At 44.0% G+C, this 22,936-nt stretch overlaps 1 protein-coding gene across 1 annotated transcript in view; it reads left to right on the top strand.

Moving 5' to 3' along the window:
• Positions 1–22,936, top strand: part of LOC119973296 (phosphatidylinositol 4-phosphate 3-kinase C2 domain-containing subunit gamma-like) — a 307,465-nt gene that overhangs the window by 255,610 nt on the left and 28,919 nt on the right. Inside the window, 6 exon segments of the mRNA XM_038811105.1 lie at positions 379–488; positions 2,338–2,539; positions 5,971–6,095; positions 10,888–11,005; positions 18,034–18,103; positions 18,250–18,350. Coding sequence (XP_038667033.1) covers positions 379–488; positions 2,338–2,539; positions 5,971–6,095; positions 10,888–11,005; positions 18,034–18,103; positions 18,250–18,350 — 726 coding nt within the window.

The raw sequence follows: 22,936 nt of genomic DNA, 5'->3' as shown, positions 1-22,936 counted from the left end.
CTGAGGGTTCAGGAAAAAGTCTTTACTCATGACATACACCACAAGATCTCCCACATCAGTAAGTTACAATCCCATGTTCAGGTCCCATCACGCCCGAAGAATAAGAAAGATTTGTTACAAGGATCAAGATGGTAAATGGGATTAATATAGAATGGTATTTAATGGTCAGTATAGACATGGTGGGCCAAAGGGCCTGTTTGTGTGCTGCATGACTCTAAGATCAAACTAAACACCTCTCTGTGGCAAAAGAGCAAAATGGCATAATTCCAGGAATCCATTGGCCACTGTGTGCAGAGAAACTGCATTGTCTGAAATTAGAGTTTGTGACACTGACTCTGTAATTTAATAATAACAGATCTGTCATTCTTGTCTGTTCAGATGCTGTCAGCTGGACTTCCTGAGCTGGCTGAAGTCCAGGACCTGGAGTACGTTTACAATAACTTGCAACCAAAGCACTCTGATGCACAAGCCACCTCTTACTTCACAAGGTTGAAAGCTGGATTTTTGTTTTTCTATTTACTTTCCCACAAGTCCCGGCTCACACTGGATATTTTAATAAACTGCATTTGTACCAGAGGCCGCACACTAATGCATAACCAATAAGATTTGTATTTAACACAATAAAATGGCAGATTAATAAGCAAAAAAAGCCACTGGCTCAATCAAGGTTCTCTAGGTTCACATCAAAGGAAGCCTTCCCCAATCAATTATTGAAATGAAGAAGTAATACTGAAAATTATGCAAAAGCATAAGTATTGCATTAGCATGGATTATGCAAATTCAAACTTTACAGTTGAGTGTTGTTAGAAGAAAAATGCCTCAGCAGAACAGAATCACTGGGACTCCAGTATGATAAATTAAACACGGTGCAGTCCGATAATAAGTGGAGCTCTCTATTAGTGGAACACACGATGGCTAAGATTTCACACTTCCATTGCTGAAAGATGAATCACATTCAACATATCTTAATGTGATCTACATTGTGGGAATGATCAATCATTTGCAACTACTGAGGAAGGGCTTGGAATGCCTTACTCCCATCTCCAATTCTGATGTGATTCAGACGCGTGCCACATGTACATGTCATGATTGACAGGATGAGGGATGACCTAACAGAGGTCTTAAAATTATTTGATAGAATGGATATAGAGATAATATTTGCTCCTCGAGCTACAACTAGAGGCCACCAATATATATAGTCACCAAGAAATCCAGTGGGGAATTCAGGGAGTGCTGAGAACGTGGAACTCGCTACCACAGGGAGTGGTTGAAGCGGATAGTATGGATGCATTTAAGGGGAAGCCAGACAAGCAAATCAGGGGGAAGGGAATCGAGGGTTACGATGGTTGATTTTCTCGAGAAAAGATGGAGCAGGGACTGGTTGGGCCAAATGGCCTGCATTTGTGTGACATAGACGATCCAATCCGATGCAGCAGATGACAGTGTGAGCTCTGCTCCTGACCCTCAGCAGGAAAAGCAAGATGAAGCTGCTTTGGTTTCTCCCGTGCCACGTTTAAAGTGGAGCTAGCATGCAAGCTATTTTAAAACTTTAAACTCAACTTAATTTAGATTAATAAAGGATCCATTCAAGTACAGCAGAACAAGGGTTTTGTGACGCAATGGGTAGTGTCCATGCCTCTGAGCCAGAAGCTCCAGGTTTGAGTCCCACCTCAGGGCTTGATAGTCAAGGAAGGTGCGTTCATAATGCAGCCAAACAGGTTGACAGTGTCAATCTGTAAATCCTTCCAAACAAGCCAATGACTGGCGGCTGGAGCAGCAGAGACTCCTGGTCAGCCACACGTGATGTGGAGGGGCGCCACTCAAGTTCTAAGCCTCTGGGGACAGACTAGCAACCTATTCTGGGAATTAGCTATGGAAACAAATAAAAGCTTTCCTTAGTGTACCACTAGGTGCAGGACGAGAATTGGAACAGCAGAACAAGCAGCAACTTTCCATTTACGAGATAGAGATAGTGAATTGGCTGTAAAGATGAACTATATTGGTGTCTAGAAAGTGATTTTGTGCTGAGCCGTGACGAAACATTGAAAATTGAGATCTGAAACTCGATCCCAAGAAATACAGAATCTATAATAATCTGAATGTAAGACCATTAGCAAATCACAGTCTCTGCACTCTGCAGAAGTCAATGCAAAAGATGAGTATTTATTCACCATTAATATCATTGAACAGAATACATTAAATTCAACTGAACTCATTATGCATATTCTATCAGAAGTAAACACCAGGCTAGTGTCCTGGGAAATATTGTTTCTGTAATAGTTTATTGGATGTTTACTATGACATTGACCAGTGAAAATTGATTTCCTTCCGCTACAGACTGATAAACGAGAGCTTGAGAAGCCTCCCTGTGAAAATTAATTTTGTCGCCCACATCATGGCCCAGATGAAAATGACAGGCCCAGATGCCCATCCAAACCTGTCCTTCGCACCAGAAAAATACACGTTACACACAGACGCTCTAATAAGTAGTGCAATAGTCTGTGGTTATGAGAAGAAAATAGTTCCTCATAAAGACTATGTAAGTATTTCGGAGATTCAGACAATATTTGGGTTGACACAAAACCTTAAGATGTTTGCACTTTTGAGACTTGGAAATTTCTTTCAGAGAGGGCCCGCACACTTTTAGATTTAAAGGAGACATTACTCACTATCCATATACCCCATTTTAAGGAAAATCATGTAGGTTTGCAGGGTGCTCCTTTCCAGTTTATTTCCCTTCTGCAGAGCCTCACTTATTGGCAACAGAGGTTGTAGAAAGTCCCTAAACCCAATTCAGCTTGACTACTAAATTTTCATTCCTCATCTTTATCAAGAGATCATTACCCAAGGGGGGGAGCTCATTAAAACATACCCTTGTACTATTAAGTAGGTTTGCAATTCTTGTCTCATTCCTTGCAGTTATAAAGATCCCACTTCTTCGTAACACATGCAAATTCAACAGCCTGAGTTGCCAAGCTGACTGTTTATCTGCATTTAACAGTGAGAATTTAATCTTTTTTGATATCCATGTGCCTTCGGTGAGGCCTATTCTGAAATGGGTGCCCGTGTCCAGTTAAACTGAGACAGGGCTGCAATGTGTACTCTCCACAAGACAGCAGCAACTCACCATGGCTTCGTCAATGGGATATCCCAACTCATGGCATCCACTATCCAGGGCGATCAACTCTCGGGAAATAAATTAAGGGATACTGGGTGGTGGGTGATTGTTTTGGGGGAGGGGGGGGGGGGGGGGGGCAGGTACTACCACCACGGTTATCCGACCTGCTGCAAGAAAGATAGAACACGGGACACCCGCTAATAAGCCTTAGCACAATTTGTGGTACCTCCAAAGCCGACGCACAGACAAACACAAAGAAGTGAGTGACAGATTAATTCCGGAACAACATATGTCCCAAGAAGGCATAATCTGGGACACAGAGTAAAATGCCAAATTACAGGTCAGTACCAGAACATCGGGATGGTTGGTCACCCTGTCATTAACTAGAAACAGAGCCAGATGCACACCATTACCTGCATGTTCTCCTCCAAGATACACACATTCAAAACTTGGACAAATATCACCTTGCCTTCGCTGTGGCAGTGTCAAAACCTCAGAACTTCCTCGCTATCGCACTGTGGGTGCACTGACACTGCCTGCACTAGACCAGTGCAAGACAAATGTCCATGACCACCTTTTCTGGGGCAGCTATGGATGAGCATTAAAATCAGATATTCCAGCAGTGCCCATATCTCCAAATGCATAAAAATGGGCATATGTTGCCCTCCAATCTGGGGCAGCAGAGACTGAACACATATTCTGGCAGTGATGGTACACCACCCCAGTCAGCAGTCAATGTTCACCCATCTCACTCCTTGTTGGATAAGGTTTCATGGGCAGCAACTACTCTAAATGACCTTGTCCAAGTGGCATCATTCTTAAACCGGCTCAATGGCAGGCCAATCTGAAAACACAGTTGAACCCAATCTGTCCTCACCGGTCACTTGCACACACAACGCTCTGTCTCCAAGCAATTGATGAATGGAAATCAAGGATTTCCCCTCTTGGATGCAGGGGTGCTGAGGTCAAATGTAGCACCGCTACCATTGCCCAAGCAGAGATCAGCAAACGTGGCACAAACTGCCAATCAGACCCGGAACATATTCAGTCCCTGCGATTCCCACATCCATCGACGAATGCATCAGTTTGAATCACCAGCAGGGAGGGTTACCAATCCTCTAGGATTGTCCTAAAGTCTCCAGGAACTGAAGATTAACTTTCAGGACACTCCTGCAGGAGAAAAATCATTAGGGTGAGGGCTTTTTTGAAATTTGTTTACAGGATGGGCATCACTGGTTAGGCCAGCATTTATTGCCCATCCCTAGTTGTCTTCAAAAGGTGGTGGTGAGTTGCCTTCTTGAACCGCTGAAGTCCTTCAGGTGTAGGTTCAGCCACTGTGTTTTTAGGGAGAGAGAGTCCCAGGGTGTTGCCCCAGCAATAGTGAAGGAACGCCGATATATTTCCAAGTCAGGATGGTGAGTGACTTGGAGGCGGCCCCCAGGTGGTGGGGTTCCCAGGTATCTGCTGCTCTTCTCCTTCTAGATGATAATGGTAATGGGTTTGGAAGTTGCTATCTAAGGAACATTGGTAAGTTACTGGAGGGCACACGCCGCACTGTTCGTCGGTGGTGTAGGTGTAGGGTTTGAATGTTTGTAGAAAGGGGAGCAATCCAGCAGGCTGCTTTGACATGGATGGTGTCGAGCTTCTTGAGTGTTGTTGGAGCTGCACTCATCCAGGCAAGTGGAGAGTATTCCATTACACACCTGACTTGTGCCTTGTAGATGGTGGACAAGCTTTGTGGGGGGGGGGGGGGGGGGGGGGGGGTCAGCAGGTGAGTTACTCGCCGTAGGATTCCTAGCCTTTGACCTGCCCTGGTAGCGATAGGATGGTTCTAGGTGAGAGGTCAAGTGATGAAACCTCCAGGAATATTCATAGAAATTACAGTGCAGAAGGAGGCCACTCGGCCCATCGAGTCTGCACCGGCCCTTACAAAGAGCACCCCACTGAAGCCCACATATCCACTCTAGCCCCACAACCCTGGAAACCCCCACTTAACATTTTTGGACACCACGGGCAATTCAGCATGGCCAATCCACCTAACCCGCACATCTTTGGACTGTGTGAGGAAACCGGAGCACCCGGAGGAAACCCACGCAGACACGGGGAGAATGTGCAGACACCACACAGACAGTGACCCAAGCCGGGAATCGAACCTGGGACCCTGGAGCTGTGAAGCAACTGTGCTAACCACTATGCTACCGTGCTGCCCTAAATATTCTGAATAGTGTTGACAACACCGCCAGCGGAGCTTAAATTATCATGCATTGTTCACAATATCTTTTGAGCATAGGAACTTAGCACATGTTAGAATAGCAATGCTGTGCTCCAAAACAGCCGGAAACTTGAAGCAAGCTGGCTTGATTAATTCCATTCACATAAATTCTCAAATTTATTGAGTCTCTTCAGAACACAAAAGGACTCATTTTCCTCCCAGGCAAATCGCAAACTTTTTTAACTTGCCTTCTGATTGACCCAGTAAATTAATTAGCTGCAGATGAGAGCTGTACCCTGCAGTACAGTGTCTTAGAAAATATATTTCCCTTTTTAATACATCTCGGCGCTCTGGAAGTGTGTTTAGTTTTCAAAGGAACCTCACATGGCAAGCTGTAAAATCCTGATAACCAACTGAGAAATGCACAGAGATCTGGAAGGTTGCATTTTATCAACTTTTAAATAGCTTGAGAATGCTGCTTGTCAGAGACCATAAACTCAGTAATGAGCATCTATGCTGAAATCTTGGAACATCTTGTGCAAGGCTCCTGCCACACAATTACTCAGCTTGAAATCGTACAGGAAGGATCTGTCTGTTTTACCTGTGCATCCAACTACCCACGTATATGATCTCATTTTAGTTCTACAAGATACAAGTGAAACGGGAAGGGCAGAGTGAGGAGACCTTCATTGAAAGAAGCTTCAAACAATTTGATGAACTCAACAAACAACTTCACTGCTGTTTTCCGGCATCAGAGTTACCAAGGTAAGGAAGGACTCATGTCTGGGCACCTCAACTGCTCTATTTATGTATACATAAAATCATTACCTTTGAAGTAACATCCTACCCATCCCTACTCTGTCAGGGTGGAAGCCCCCTGCCCTCCATTAATATTAAACTCTACCATGCTTTGCCAGGTTAGGAAAAATGGAAATCAATAAACTCGCAACTGAGACTCTTGCTGTTTCCAGGAGATTTCAGAGTCCTCAGGATTAAGGAGCGGGACCTCCTTCTGTCTCTAACTTAGGCACCTTGTCATAGGTGGCATGCCAAAGATAGAAGGTCTCCACACTGAGAGTCCTCATGCTTTTGGCATACAAGGGAGGGTGGTGTAAAATGGCTAGTTCACCGAAGGAAAAAGGAGCATGGTGGCCTCCATTACCACCACAATCCAGTTAGGAATTCTGAATAAGGCCTAAGGCAAGGGAAAGCAACTTGTTAAATTAGGAATGACGTGAGGGGGCCGCTTTTAACTTTGTCTGAAAGGCAGCAACCATCCGTGCCCCTTCCTCTAGCTGGTAACATATGCCCCGCTATCTGGCCTCGAGTGGCCCCTCTAAGGAAGCCCTAAACTTGGAAAGTGAGTTTGTGAAAATGTTGCTTCCAAGTTCTTTCCTACCAGGTGCATAGATCCAATATGGAAGCTAGTTCCTCTTTTGGAAATCAGTGCATTAATCTTAATCGAAACAAAGTACTTCAGATGCTGGAAAACGGAAATGAAAAAAAAATGTGAAATTAATCTTCCTGTTTTCTGTTTAACGTTTCCAATCAATACCATTGAATTAATTTCTTGAGTTTTTTTTTCCACTGAGTGATTTCATTCCATCGGACTTTATAAGACTTAGTTTTGGAAACTTGGCCATTTAAGGCTTGCCAACCGTCAAGTGTTTTTCAAGCCTCTGATGGCTTAACAACTATTTAACCACTTAAGTAATCGGCTGCCAACGCAGCTCAAGGCTGCCAAGGAACTGCAGGGAATTAAGCATAGCAATGAATTTGTACAGCCCGATTTACATTGGATTCAAAGAGCTTGCTTTGAAGTTTCATGAGCCGTGAGTTTTAAAATCAGAAACAGCCATGCACGATTCAAGTGCTGAAAACTATATAGTGGAGTAGATCATAAATTACGTTCTTCCTGGTCTTATTTGTAATGATTTATTTAAATATCCAAACAATAAAAATTTTGCATTTTCATGAGGAAAGCGAAAAGAACTATGAAGATTGTAAACCACGCCATTTTTTTTTTGGCCTCAAGTATATACCTGAAGAGAATATTGCTCCCTTAGCCAGATTTATACATTTCTTATTTTGGTAACTTGAGGAAGCGGGCCAAAATTGAACATTATATACAGAGTTTGCATAAAGCAGCATCTCGCTCCCTGTACAATGCTTGTTTAGAGGACTAGTCAGTCCAGACCCTGCTTTGGGCCAGCTGTTGTATCAGTATCTCAGGCAGATGGCCTCAGCCTCCCTATCTGTGAAGCTCATACTCCACACGTGTCATGGGGAGATCAATGATGGTTTCTCCATGGTCCACGTGGGGGTTATGACCATTATCCTCATAACATTTGAAGAATAAATGACGCATTTTGTGCCCTTGATACAGACTCACTTTCATGACACCAATTATTATCAATACATAATCTATGAAACTGTTTGATGCTCTGTCTCCTGACTCATAATCCCCAGTAGTTTGCACCCAAGCTCAGACCTGCAGATGGGAGAAAAAACTATATAAAAGCTTCACCTCTGCCCCTCCCTCCTCTCCTCCAACAACTCTCCTATCCCAAAACATTACCCACTCAACAACATACAGCCCCTCACACCCCCATCCTTGACCCAACCACCAGCATCCCCCCCCCCCCCCCCCCCCCACACCCCCCCGCAAATGATGTGGAGGTATCCTATTGAAAGTTGTACATAGGAAAAGGAAGAAGCAATTCAGCCATCCCAGCCTATTACACCATTTCATCAGATCACGACTGTCCTGTTTCGCACCAGTAACTCCATTTCCAAGCCTTGGTGCCACATCCCTTGCCCAACAAAAACCTGTCAATCTCAGTTTTTGAAAGTTGCAATTGACCGAAGGTCATCAGCTTTCAGAGGAGGGGTTTCTAGATTTCCAATAGTTTTAGTGTGGAAATGTGCTTCCTGAGAAGACCCCTGAAAGGTCCAGCTCTAATTTTAAGGGTGTCGTCGATCCCATACATAAGCCCACGCAAATTGAATAATTATATGCAGACAGCCTCTGCATAATCAAGGCTGTTCTCCATTTGAGGCTTAATCACATTCTAAAGCAGCTAAAATCTGAATTGTAAAATAACCTGTTTGATTTATGTGCGATGATTGGGGATCAGTTTAAATGATACCACTTCAGGGGTGAGTTTAATTCCAGGCGATAAATTAGATGTATGTTAGTAACTGGCATTGGGTTCTTTACTGAATGACTCCCACTCTGCACATTACCCACTGTATTCTTCACGTCGTCTCCAGTGCACTCATAACTTTTGCTGACAGCTGTTGTTTGATTTTTAATCAATTCTCTTTCCTCACAACCTTTATAATGCTGGCTGTGCAGCTTCTCAACTGATGCCTAGCTATATGATGGGGCGAGGTGTGCTTAATCACACACAGAATCAAATATAAACCTTGATTAACCTACAATAGTTTCCCAGCATCTTACCGTCAAGTAATCATTTGAATTCCAAATTAGTCTGTTGCTGAGAATATTCATTTTGATGCAACCATTGGGAAATAATGGAAATATAAAATGCACGGGTACTGCAATTATATGATTATTAGATGCCAGCTCTGTTGACATCATTTTCGACTCAGTAGGTTCAGGTTCAACTCCAGGACTGGAGCATGTCCCCTGGGCTGGCACACTATGTTGTCCTATTGAGGAAGTGCTGCATGGACAGTGCCACCCTTTACGTAAGGCACTGAGACCCAGACTCTATTTGCCTGGTCCAGCGAATGTTAAATATTTTATGGCAATATTGGAAAAAGAACAAGGGGTTCTACTGATCCCCTCAAAACTGTCTTCCTTCCACTAACATTGCCAAAAGCAGGTAACAGACCACCTGTCTCATTACTGCTTGTGGTATCTTTGCATAGAACATAGAACAGTACAGCACAGAACAGGCCCTTCGGCCCTCAATGTTGTGCCGAGCCATGATCACCCTACTCAAACCCACGTATCCACCCTATACCCATAACCCAACAACCCCCCCCCCCCCCTTAACCTTACTTTTATTAGGACACTACGGGCAATTTAGCATGGCCAATCCACCGAACCCGGTGGCATGTGGCAAGCTAGCCCATATAACAATAGCCATTACTATTTTGTGATAAATGTAGGAAGTTTATTGTATTATATATCTGTGGCAGTCATATTTTTAGAAATCCTGGTATAACTTACAGGCAGCCGCTGTGCCTACAAAATATGTGATTAAAGTGTCATAAAAATAAGATAATCATTGATTGTAACCATTCACTTGTTTACTTATATAGGGCCAATGCATTTTGTTTATGGAAAGAAGGTTCCCTGGGGGTTCAGATCATTAAAGGGATTGTGTTTAGAGTTAGGTAAGCATGGTCATGGGATCTGAGTGAGATTGAGATTATGTAATTAATGGGAGGAGCCAGGTCTGTAGCAGGCAGTTTAGCTTTTAACTTGCCAAAGACAGAAGGACTTGCAAGTAGTGCCTGGAAAGGGTCGCCTTCCTTTGCTGAAAGTAGCTCTCTACACAGAGGGCAAGTATATTTGTGTTTGTTAACTTTATTTACAAGTGGCCTTTGACCTGTAATGAACTTTGCTTAATTGGAGATTGAGAAATATAAGTTGGAAGTTCGCGATTCTTTTTATTGTCACAAATTGTTTAACTGTTAATTGTGAGTTATTTTCTGAGATGTTAATGTAGTTGGTCCTGTGTTAAGAATAAAGTCTGTTTTAATGTGAAAGATCCCTGTTTGTCAGTGGGATACTCCTGGGGGTGAAGTACCCTTTCCTCACAGTTTAAATTGTTGCCGTTTCTTGTCCAGTTTCCCATCATACATTGGGATCTAGTCCAGGGTCCTAACAATTTCAAAGTGACTCATTTTAAGTGAACAGGTTGAGACACTTCTCAAAAACAAGTCCTTTCTTATGAGTAGGATTTGAAGGTACAACAGGCATACACCTCTGCGACATAGATACCATTCCAGCCAGACTAATGAGGTAGAAATCACCCTCCCTCTCTCCCTCATTCATGCTTCATAAGGATACAATGTGAAATGGTTTTTGCACAATCTCAAGCTGGTTATCGATGGATTTGGGGTTACAACATGAATCTATCCATCGTTCAGCATGTTTGACATTAATTTGATGTACAGGATCAGAGCGATTGGTGTGAATAGAAACCTCACAATGGTGCAGTAGATGTTCTTTGAAAACTGTAGTCGAGATGCCTCATTGCAGCAGATCTTTATCTTGCACCATATCTGTGTCATACCAGACCACGGGGTAGTTGCTAGGAATGTGCAGGATCAGATAAAATGATTTCCGTTCAACTGGCAGCAAACAATGATTGAAGAATACAGTACCACTGACTACAGGGTTTGACAGTTCTTTGCTGCTTTCTTCACCAACTATTTAGAAAAGTTCCTCTTGAATTTGACATTTCCATCTTTTGATCTAGTGCAATCATTCACATTTTCAGGACTTGGTGCTCTCATAACATTTCTTCCAGTTGATTATTGATTTTGAAAAGTGGCCATGCAAACTTCTGTGTTCCAGATTTCCTTACAAGCCTCTGATTGGACTATCTAAGGGAAGAGAATTGGCCAGGAGAAGAAAGGACGAACTGAATGCGTATGTGAGGTATTTGCTGAATGGATCACCTCAGGTTGCAAAGGTAAATAGTACAAAACATCGATGAAAGAGTATGGCAGCAAAACTGGATGACTCCTAAAAATGGGCACAGGGATTGCGATGAACAACAGCACGGGTCTGTTGATTGTAACACAGGCAATACACCAACATTGTGCTGTTGGTGCATTTGAATGATCTCTGCACCAGCTACAGCTCAGTATGCTGTTCATTGACTATATATAATAATAATATTTATTGTCACAAGTATGCTTACATTAACACTGCAATGAAGTTACTGTGAAAATCCCCTAGTGGCCACATTCCGGCGCCTGTTCGGGTACACCGAGGGAGAATCCAGAATGTCCAAATTACCATAACAAGCACGTCTTTCGGGACTTGTGGGAGGAAACCGGAGCACCCGGAGGAAACCCACGCAGACAAGGGGAGAACGTGCAGACTCCGCACAGACAGTGACCCAAGCCGGGAATCAAATGTAGGATCCCAGAGCTGTGAAGCAACAGTGCTAACCACTCAGCTACTGTTATTGACTGGACACATCAGTAGGGATCAATATCATGAATAGTTGGCACCACTTAAAGCTATCCTGTGCTTCTTAAATGGCATGTAAATTATGGCCAGAGGAGGTGCTGGTTGTTGAGGTTGAAGATAATCTGCCCTGGAAACATTGACACAGTAGGAGAGAGAGTGGGCTCCAAGGTTTTTGGACACTGCGTAAGAGATTTTTGTGGATGACGTGAAGAAGGGGAGGGAAGTCCTGCCTTCCAGATGAACAGTCAAGGCAGTGGGAGTTGATTGCCATTCAGGTACAGTGGCACAGTGGTGAGCACTGCTGCCTCACAGCGCCGGGGGCTCAGGTTCAATTCTCGCCTTGGGTAACTGTGTGGAGTTTGCACTTTCTCGCTGTGTCTGCGTGGGTTTCTTCCGGGTGCGCCGGTATCCTCCCACACCAAAGATGTGCAGGTTAGGTGGATTGGCCATACTAAATTTTCCCTTAGTGTCCAAAGATGTGCTGGTTTTGTGGGATTATGGGGATAGGGCAGGGAAGTGGGACGAGGTAGGGTGCTCTTTTGGAGGGTCATTGTAGACATTTTGGGCCGAATAGCCTCCTGCACTGCAGGATTCTATGGATTCTATGGAAGTCAATGCCAGGAGTCAAGCCCCAAGGACTAGAATGGAGTGCCGCAAAAAGTTCAGTGACCTCACTCAAATTGTCGTGGTCGGTGAATGCATTTTCAAATGTCATAACCTATCAACTGCATCACTGGTCTAATGCTCTGCTCAATGCACCACCCCACCATTTCTCACATTGCAACAATGTCTGTCTAACATCCCTATGCTTTGCTATACATTCACACACATAGCACTTCTGCAAGCTTCACATGCACATCTCTCAGCTTGCACACACTGCCAGCTATTCAACCATGACAGCTACATTAGCCAAACAGATTTTACCCTATTCACATGCGCAGTGCTTACAGAACAATGTGGTACATAACTGGGGGCAGCAGGAGCTAACCAGACACACTCACATGGAGGAAACAGTGCTGGCCATTATTAGCACAGTAGGTGCTGCGGCCTCTGGTTATGTGCCACCTTGTCCTGCAAGAGAATGGGAAATATGTCAGTGAGTGCGGTAAGATATATTGGGCTAAGGTGCCTGGCATAGTTGAATATCTGGCAATGTATCAACATTGTGAGGTTTACAGCAATGATAAGTGTGTTGGTGTAAGGTAAAGCATATGCATGTTAGGTCTGAGTGGCAACTGAGACAGATTGTTGGCAGTAGAGGGTTGGGGGTGTGGTGCATTCAGCAGTGTGGGAGGCTAGTGGTCCAGTTCAGAGGATACGATATTTGAAGATGCATTCACTAACTCTGACCACTCATGTGAGGGCATCACTTCTAAAATCCCTTCCAGCATCTGCTCCAGTCAAAATGCACCTCCCCCTTTTAAGAGGTGCAGGCAGTTGTTACGCAGTACAGGTGATTGATGCTAGCCTCTCATGACTCTGCACCCACAGCTCAGGCATGAAGTCACCCAGCACTGAGCTTAGCATGGCTGCCCACTAAAATCATATTAACGAGTAGACAGCTCGTTTGTGCGCTGCCCACAGATCGGAAACAATCCCCGTGCCCATTTTTGGGCCTTATCAGATGTTGCAACCTATCTCTGTTTGTTCATTCATATATCTCACCAGAAAATCGGTGTTCATATTGATTCATTGCCCCCAGTTTCAACCTCTCTTTAATTGAATTTGTACAATCTGTCTTAATATTGATCCCAAAATGTTCCAGCTGTGATTAATCTTCATGTCATTCCAATGTCTGTGAATGACGTTGCTCAAAGCATTATTGATAGGAAGAAAAGGCCTCTTTAGTGAGCAAGGTTACGAGAAGCATATCTATGGAATGAACATAAGACCCAAGTCTGATCCCTAAGGCCCATCTCTCATCGAGGTTCAACAGCAACATCCAACTCCCAGTGCTACAAAAATAAAGGAGCTCATGTTTTACAGCCAACTCGATTCAGCGCACACCATGCTCATCTTACAATAATGAGATCCATCTAAAGTGAAGAGGCCAGGAGCATAATACTCCAATATTGCTGCTGTTAGATTCAGCGGCTGCAAAGTGATTGCAGTGTTTGGAGTTTTGTGAGCAACATGCCTTTGCTACCTGGTTGAAAATGATTAGAGCCATTTCCTTAATCCAAAATCATACCTGTCGTATTTCTGTCCAGTTCTCTGCCCAGGCCAGTCCATAGCTCCCTGGGAAATATGGTAGCTGTCAGTTTCTTTTTAAAGCAGATGTTTTGGACTCTGTTTCTCAAAGATGGTCAAAACCTTAACTGGAGTGGGTGCCAAACAAATGTGAAATAAGCTTTAATTGGTTTACTGATACTGTGTTCTGTTTGAGTTCATTACCCAGCTGGCTTTGGTGGTCAAGATCAATGGAGCTCAAGATTTAACTTCTGATTATGAACCATCCAGTAGAAGAAGGAGCCATTTAGATTGTCTGACTGAAGGAAGCAACAATCTATACCCTATCTGCAAGGACAGGATTCCCTCCGGGATCTTACTCGCCCAAACCTGGGATTTTATACTGGGACAGGCAGGGTCTCAGACGGGAAGCCTACCCTTGCCCCAAATTAAAGCCCTTAATTGGCCACCTAATAGCTTTTTCCCACCCTGTCTCAATTTTTACCCTGGCGAGCAGATAATAGATCAGGTATGGAAACCCAAAATTGAACTAAGTTTGATTTTGGGTGGAAAGTCAGGATGGGGGCCTCCACCAAAAGCCCCCTTCTGACTGGAGGCACCCTCCCTTTGGGCCCGTTGACCTTTGAACATCCCTGCCTCACCGACCTATCGTCAGAGATCCTGATCGCGGCTCACGCGACCCCAAAGGCCATTCCTACACCACCCACTGCCCCTAACCCTGGTCATTTACCTTTCCTCCGGTTCCCACATTTAGTTCCAAACAACTAGCTGCAGTGCCCCTTTTGGCCACTACAGTGCCGTTCCTGAAATGACTGGAGATTGGCTGGCAGCTCTCCAAGGCCGGACTTCCTCACAGTGCTGGGCAGAAATCCTGCCTTCTGCTAATTGGCACATGGAATAGCACTGGGCCTGCTGGACTCTGCAAGGATGCGTTCCTCATTGCCTTTAAAGTATTCACACACACAAAACCAGGAAGCTAAAAGCACTAATTATCCCTCACTTTTAATTAAACATTTTCAGATAGCAAAATAAATGATTATGATTGGATTTAGATAGAAGCTATAAAATCAATATAAATAAACTTGAAAAAATATTTTTTAAATATGTTGGATTTTTTTCAACAGTAATGGAAAAATTTGATGTTCCATAAAATTAACACATCAGAGCCAGTGAGGGTGTTTAGCAGCAATTATGAAGTTAGTCCACCATTAAAATGACATTTACACCTCATTCAATAAGGTGTGACTTTCTCAATGGATTTTAGTGTTACTAATGGAAGGTTTTATAAGATGGTTATGTTTTAAACTGTCTCCTTTAATTCAAGGTAAACTGGGGAGTTGGAAGGAAAATCTGGAGGACACAAGGCATGTGACCTAAGACCTAAGTCTGCCCAGAGACACATCCATGTGATCTTGTGCTATGGGGACAGGGGTCAAGGTCAAAATCTAATGAAGTGCAAGCTTTGACACCTGGACATAAAGCAAGAAGCAGCTGGTCTTGCTGTGTGAAGACAAACAGATGCATAAGGGCAGTCAGCCAGGGTATTTGTGGAGTAAAGACTAAAAGCAAGTACTGCAATGCCAAGCATAACAAACTGACTGCTTTTGGCTGAATCACTAAGCAGAGAGCTGGTGAGGATGGATCTTGTATTGAAGGAAACAAGAATTGTGAAGAGTTGAAGACCGTAGAATCACCAGAAGACACCTTACAAAAGGAAGTCCACGTTGAATATGTATAAGACACTAGTTCGGCCTCAGATCGAGAATTGCGCCCAGTTCTGGGCACCACACTTTATGAAGGACTTGAAGGCATTGGAGAAAGAACAGAAAAGATTCATGACAGTGTTTCCATGGATGAGGAATTTCAGTTATGGGGATAGATTGGAGAAGTTGGGACTATTTTCCTTCAAAAAAAAGAAGGCTGAGAGGAGTCTTTATAGAGGTGTTCAAAATCATGAGGGGTCTGGACAGAAAGGATAGGGAGAAACTATTACCACTTTGACACCTGACACTTTGACATGAGAACCAGAGGGCAAAGATTTAAAGTAATTGCCAAAAGAAGCAAATATGACACGAGGAAAAAGCTTTTTCACGCAACCAGTGGTTAAGGTCCGGAATGCACTATCTGAGAGTGTGGTGCAGGCAGGTTCAATCGAGGCATTCAAAGGGGAAATTAGATTGTAATCTGAACAGGAGGAATCTGCAGAGTTATGGGGGAGAAGGCAGGGGAATGGCATTAGATGAATTGGTTATGGGGAGAGCCAATGTAGACACGATGGGCCAAATGGCCTCCTCCTGCATTTTAACAATTCTGTGATTCTCAAGTTATTGACATTTGAAGACAGCTTCCCAAATGTGGCAGACACCTTTTGTAGCACACTTGCCTGGGAGTGAATGATAGAAGTTGAGATATGGCCCTCCAGCTATCAGCCTGTGGTGTTGCTTCTGAGAAATTGAGGTAAGTCCGTGTAACACCACTGTGAACAAAATTCTCCTCCAAGTGCAAAAGGAGTGCTCAGTTCCATATGACATGAAAAGAAATCCAGAACTCTATTATTTTGCCATTAAAATAAACTTTCAATGGAACCAAAAAAGATGGCTGCTTCAAGTCACATGACCACAGAACAGGCCCTTTATCTGGGAGCTACCCTCCAGAAGTTACAGGATCAATGGAATTATTTTCTTAACTTCTGGAATCTCACACTTCATTGTTCACGCCTCTTGTAAACACAAAAGACCAGAAGAATTATACATCAGAACTTGTCTCCAGGCCCATTTCAAAGGGTAACCAAAGGGATGTCATTGGTATCTTATAAGCTCACCTTGCTCACGGGGTCAGTGGGTCTTCCTAGTTTTCCAACACTAGACCCTCCACTCTTTCAAAAAGTAATGACAGGGACATTATCCGTCTTGAAATTAAAGCTAATTCCAGACACTGAATAAACATCCCTTTCAAAGTCATTGTGGAGAAAAAAGGTCATATAACTCAAGTCACCATTTTGAAATCTCTATGCCTTTGAGAACTGAGAAATCCTCAGACTGTTGTTTTGAGATCAACTGGATAGGACTTTAGCAATGTGACTGAGTATGCAGCCGGTTACCACCACTCAACTCTACAGAGCCTGCTTGTTTTTATAAGTCGCTGATCAATGTCTGCCAAGTGGCCTAAGTACAGAAAGTCCATCATGCTGCAGCATCATTCATTTCAAGGATTTTCAGATCGGTATCGTCAACCAGAAACTCATCGGAATGAACTTCACCACAAAGGAAACACCCTCTGAACTTTAACTTCAGGGACTCTGGAAATCTGACAGAAACCAATCGTCATTTCCATGGTTCTTGTACTCCTTTCTATCCTGTTGTTGCTGTGCACACGTGTGTATATGTGTGTATCTGGAGTGAGAAGTTGCGATACACCTCCCCTGGTGTTTTTTTTAATATGAAATAAACTAACCCTCTAAGTTAATCATAACCTAAGTTTGCTGCGGATAACTAGTAAATCGAAAACCGATAGATTGTGAAACCACCCCACACAATACTTTAAAACAAATTCAAAACACCTGCTTATTGATCAGTGGTAATAATAATAATAATAATCTTTATTGTCACAAGTAGGCTTACATTAACACTGCAATGAAGTTACTGCGATAAGCCACTAGTCACCATTCCAGCACCTGTTCGGGTACACAGAGGGAAAATTCAGGATGTCCAATTCACCTAACAGCACATCTTTCGGGGCTTGTGGGAGGAAACCAGGGCACCCAGAGGAACCCCATGCAGAGACAGGGAGAACATGCAGACCTCACACAGATTGTGACCCAAGCTGGGAATCGAACCTGGGACCCTGGAGCTGTGAAGCAACAATGCTGACCACTGTGCTACTGTGCTGCCCCAGATAAATTCCTGGATCCAGCTGCAGCAAACCTCCGTGAGCTGACGTGATTTGAACACACAACCTTCTGATCTGATCTGATCTGGAGTCAGACATGCTACCATTGCGCCACAAGCCCAAGAGGAAATAGGTACAGTTTGCCTGTCTCATGCTCCTGCCCTTAACAATGCACAGACTCCAGAATTTGCTACCAGTTTCAATGGAGTAACGACAGCAAACGCTGACAATCTTGTCCTCATTGTTACTGCAAATTCAATGTTTTTAACCATATTTGTCCTTGATGGTTCACTCTATCCTGAGCAGAATTACTGGAGTGTGCCAACTTTCAAGCCCAAATTTCCAATGTGGATGGAACTTTCGTGCCAGGAATGGCAACAGAGGAAATCTACCATAATAGTTGCACAATCTCTTGATGAAAATTTTCACTTTCATATTTTGCAGAGTGATCTTGTCTGCACGTTTTTCCATTGCTTTCCAAATAATGAAAGAAGTTCTGTGCCGTTATCACCAGGTACCAAAATTACACACTTTATTGTTTATCATTCCTCACCATACTGCTTGATAAAGTCCGTGGAACATATAGAAAAGACCTGAAAGATAAGATAAATACTTTCAAGTCACGGTTGATCCATTTTGATGCACTCGCTTGTCTTTCAGAGGCTGTATCTCACACTGGGAAATTGTCAGCGAGCACACAGCTCTGCATCTCCTGGGAGAACAGCAAGCTGTCTGTGATGGTGAAGCACGTCAAAAATATTGTAAGTACATCGTTTACATCCACTAGGCGTTCAAACCTGCTGTGCTGCAGAATTTTCTCTCAGCGGGATAGAGAGAAAGCAGCATCTAATATAATCCTTATGTGCTTAGCTGTGGGAAGATGCAGTATTTACATTGGTTATTGTAAACTTGGGATTGGTTTCAAGTTGACCAATGGACCCTCTCTGCTGGCAGTCAAATCTGTTGGTCATATGGCCCAAAAATCCTTGCTATTTTCTGTATAATTTTAGTTCAGTACAGGAAGAACTTGCATTTATAGCATGAGCTTCACAACATCAAGCTCGCACACCATCCTAAATCGCTGGCTTTGAAAGCAGACCAAGGCAGGCCAGCAGCACGGTTCAATTCTCGTACCAGCCTCCCCGAACAGGCGCCGGAATGTGGCGACTAGGGGCTTTTCACAGTAACTTCATTTGAAGCCCACTTGTGACAATAAGCGATTTTCATTTCATTTTAATTTCCTGACTTGGAAATAAATCGCCGTTTCTTCACTGTCACTGGGTCTAAGTCCTGGAACTCGCTCCCTAACTGCACTGTGGGTGTACCCACGCCACAGAGTCTGCAGTGGTTCAAGAAGCCAACTCACCAGAATCTTCTCAAGGACAATTAGGGATGGGCAACACATGCTGGTCGAGCCAATGATGTCCACATTCTGTGTAAGAAGTTCTAAAAATCACAAAATGCTTTACAACCAATAAGATTATTTTTTATGCCAAGTCTATGTAGATCATAGAATTTAAAATACAGAAGGAGGCCATTCGGCCCATCTAGTCTACACAGACCCATGGAAAGATCACCCTATCTAAGCCCACACCTCCACCCTATCCCCGTAATCCAGTAACTCCATCTATCTTTTTTGGACTCTAAGGGAAATTTAGCATGGCCAATCCACTTCACCTGCACATCTTTGGACTGTGGGAGGAAACTGGAGCACCCGGAGGAAACCCAAGCAGACACGGAGAAAGTGCAAACTCCACACCGACAGTGACCCAAGCCAGGAATCAAACTTGGGACCCTGGAGCTGTGATGCAACTGTGCTAAGCACTGTGCTACCATGCCACCCATAATCTTGATTGTCACAAGTAGGCTTACATTAACACTGCAATAAATTTACTGTGAAAATCCTCTAGTTGCCACACACTGACTCCTGTTCGGGTACACTGTGGGAGAATTCAGAATGTCCAATTCACCTAACAAGCCCGTCTTTCGGGACTTGTGGGAGGAAACTGGAGCACCTGGAGGAAACCCAAGCAGACATGGGGAGAATGTGCAGACTCCGCACAGTTAGTAACCAAAGCCGGGAATCGAACCTGGGACCCTGGCGCTGTGAAGCAACAGTGCTAGCCACTGTGCTACCCTGCTGTAGGAAATCAGCAACTAATTTACACTCAGTACGATCCCACAAACAGCAATGAAATATATCACCACACTTTAGCTTCTTTTAGATGTTGGTTGATTAAGGAAGATTGACAAGAACAGCAGGAAAAACTCCTCATCTCTTATTGAGATCCTTGTCCACCCAACAGCCTCACTTCAATGTCTTTATCTGAAAGGCTGAACCTGCAACAGCACGCCGCTCCATCAATACTGCACTAAAATGTGAGCCTGGATTGTTTGCAATCCATAAGCTTGTCCCCAATAGTTGCATTATTCCATGAAATGCTCAAGGCAATGATTCAGATACATGGAGAAGAGGACCTACCTCCTGATGTTCATTTGCTCTCAGAACATCTGCACGTTCTTTATGGGGGAAACGAGGGAGCTCTGGATGATATTATGCAGCCGGCTGCTTCAATAACTCAACTCACTTGTCACTATTGCCTTTGAAAATTGTTCCATTCCTTTAAGCATCCGCCACTCCGACATATTCCCTGTCATCCCAATGGACCAGCTGCTGACAAGGAACACAATCAATGCTGACAGCTTATTCATTCCATACAAAGTAGGTCCAAGCAAGAAAATTGAATGCACCCCCTACCAAATATGCCTGATGGATGGGTGAGCCTGGTCGATATATACAGTGAATGAATATTGCACCCACTCTGCACTGTAAAGAGTATTCATGGGTGTACAAGTGACCCCAATTAGATGAATGGACAGTGTGGAAATTGATCAAATAAATTCAATAACTGAAATTGATCACGGTCAAATGAGTACTATAACAAACCTATAGTAGACACTGAGAGTCAACACAATGCAGATTTCCCACTTGTAAATTGAACACTACACATGGTGAACATTGCAGGTGGATTGTACTGTAATTGATGAATTGCAGAACAGGGTATTTTTTGTTGCAGATGTCCTCAGGTGATGGAGGCCCAGATTGAAGCTCAGTCCAAAGAATATACAATACATACTCCTGATTACCTTCTGCCTTGTTGAATGAAACAAATGATTTCAAGCAGAAGCACTTCTGCCTATACTGGCATTCTCAGTTCTGTTGAATGTCCCACACGTATGCGATACTGACTTATGGGCGGGATTCGCCGTCGGCGTGATTCTCCGTTTTGCCAGTGCCTGGAGGTTTCCCGACGGCATGGGGCTGCCCCATAATGGGAAACCCGATTGACCGGCCGGCGTAACGGAGAATCACGCCAGCAGGTCGAGGCTGAAAAGTGGCATGGCGGGGCGGAGAATCCAGCGCCATATGGGGTGGGGACTCCTCGCTCTCCCATGGCACGTTTTGCCGCAGCGAAGGCCGTCCACTATTGGCTGGCGGCGGGATCTTGCGGTCCCACCACTGTCAAGGGGATTTCCCATTGTTCGCACGGTGATGGGGGTTCACAGTCAGCTGGACAGGAAGATCCCGCCGCAGGAATGGCCAGACAGGTCCAGCCATGTGAATAGCTGCACCCGAGTTAACAACAGCACAAACCGCAACTTTACTTCTGGTTACTGAGCCATCTCAATCATATGTCAAGGAGCAGAAATGTACAATGATGTCCTTAAATTGATAATGTGCCTCTAACACAGTGAAACATCCCAAAGCTGCTTCCAGAACGAGACCAGGCAAAATGTGACATCAAGTTCTATTCGGACTGGCAACCAAAAGCTTGGTCTGAAAGGTTGGTTTTAAGGAACCTATCTGAAAGGAGGAGAGAGAGGTAGGGAGGGAATTCCAGACCTCAGTGCTGAGGCATGGCTGCCAACTGGCAGTGACGAAAATGAGGAATTCTCAAGCGGCCAGGATGGAAAAGGCTCAAAAATGCCGGAGAGCTGCAGTGGACTGGAGGTTACAGAGATAGGGAGGGTTGAGACCAAGGAGGCTTTTGAAAACTAGGAGGAGTTACATGTTCAACACACCCAGACAGTAAAGCTCTCTGTGGAGATAGCTAGAAAGGCTCCTTCTAGGTTCCTTTCTGGTATAACAGTCACACCTTAGAGGCCAATGCTGTTGATGAATTTGGTAATGTACTGGGAAGATGCTGGTGATGCTAAAATACAAATGCCTTCAAAGCCCAGTATTTATTCAATCTCCTGCATTGCCTCTGGTTCACACAGATTTTGATAATGAAGCATTACAGCTTTTCAAAGCCCTCAAGGGATGGATGGAGGTTTGCAAATAAATGTATTTAAAATTAACTGTTCAATACAACTGGTTCATTAATCTCATTCAGGGAAGGTAACCTGCCGTCCTTCCCCAGTCTGCCTTATCTGTGACTGCAGAGTCACTCCAATGTGGTTGACCCTTAGCTGCTCATTAAAGTGACCTATCAGTGCGCTCGGTTGTATCAGCTCCATGCAACTAGAGACTGGCAATAAAATCTGACTTCCCAACGATGCCCACATGCTCAGAATGAAAAAAAGAAACAAAAGCTGTATGTGTCTAATGGGATGTTGGAGAAATGTTTGTATTTTGTAGCAACAATAAGGAACCCTCAAATTGTTTCATTTACAAGTGTGTCCAGAGCTGGGAGTGCACAACACAAAACTCATGCAGGAAGGGGGAGGGGTAATGTTTCCTGTTCACACTGCGAGGAGGGGATCCCTCACCCACTCATTGCTTCAATGCCTTCTTTCTACGGTGAATGCAGGGTTTTCCTTCCCAGCACTTGGACATCTCTTATCCAGGGTGAAAGACATAACTCTCTCCAGCCTATCTTCACAGCAAAACTTGTTGTCATTAGGGATCAGGCTCGTTACTCTCCTCCACACGTCTTCAAGCATGTGAATGTCTCCATTGCTTGTTCACAATCAGTATCCAATGTACCGTCTGACCAGAGCATCATACAGTTTATGACTTCCTCTGACTGGTATTTTACTGTTTGAGCTGCATGGTACAACATTCCATTGGCTTTGCTGAGTGTTGCTCTGTATGTAGGCCAATCATTTTAAGCGTCAGGTCCATTAACACTCCTGGATCTCAATCAGCTTTATCTTGGCTATTTCAACACCATCCCTGGAGCACACATGATGCCAACTTCTCCTTGCTTCATGCACTAGTTCATGTTTACTTGTGCTTCATTCCATCAGCCGGTGCTGCCTCTCCAGGGACATCCAGTCGTGAATGTAGCTGCAGTAGCGAAGGAAACAGCTGGGTTGGATGACCCCCTCTGTCACCCGCTGC

The sequence above is a fragment of the Scyliorhinus canicula genome, chromosome 11, assembly GCF_902713615.1.
Source record: "Scyliorhinus canicula chromosome 11, sScyCan1.1, whole genome shotgun sequence".
Lineage (NCBI taxonomy): Eukaryota > Metazoa > Chordata > Chondrichthyes > Carcharhiniformes > Scyliorhinidae > Scyliorhinus > Scyliorhinus canicula.
Note: the sequence above shows the minus strand (reverse complement) of the source record. Positions and strands in the feature narration are given on the sequence as shown.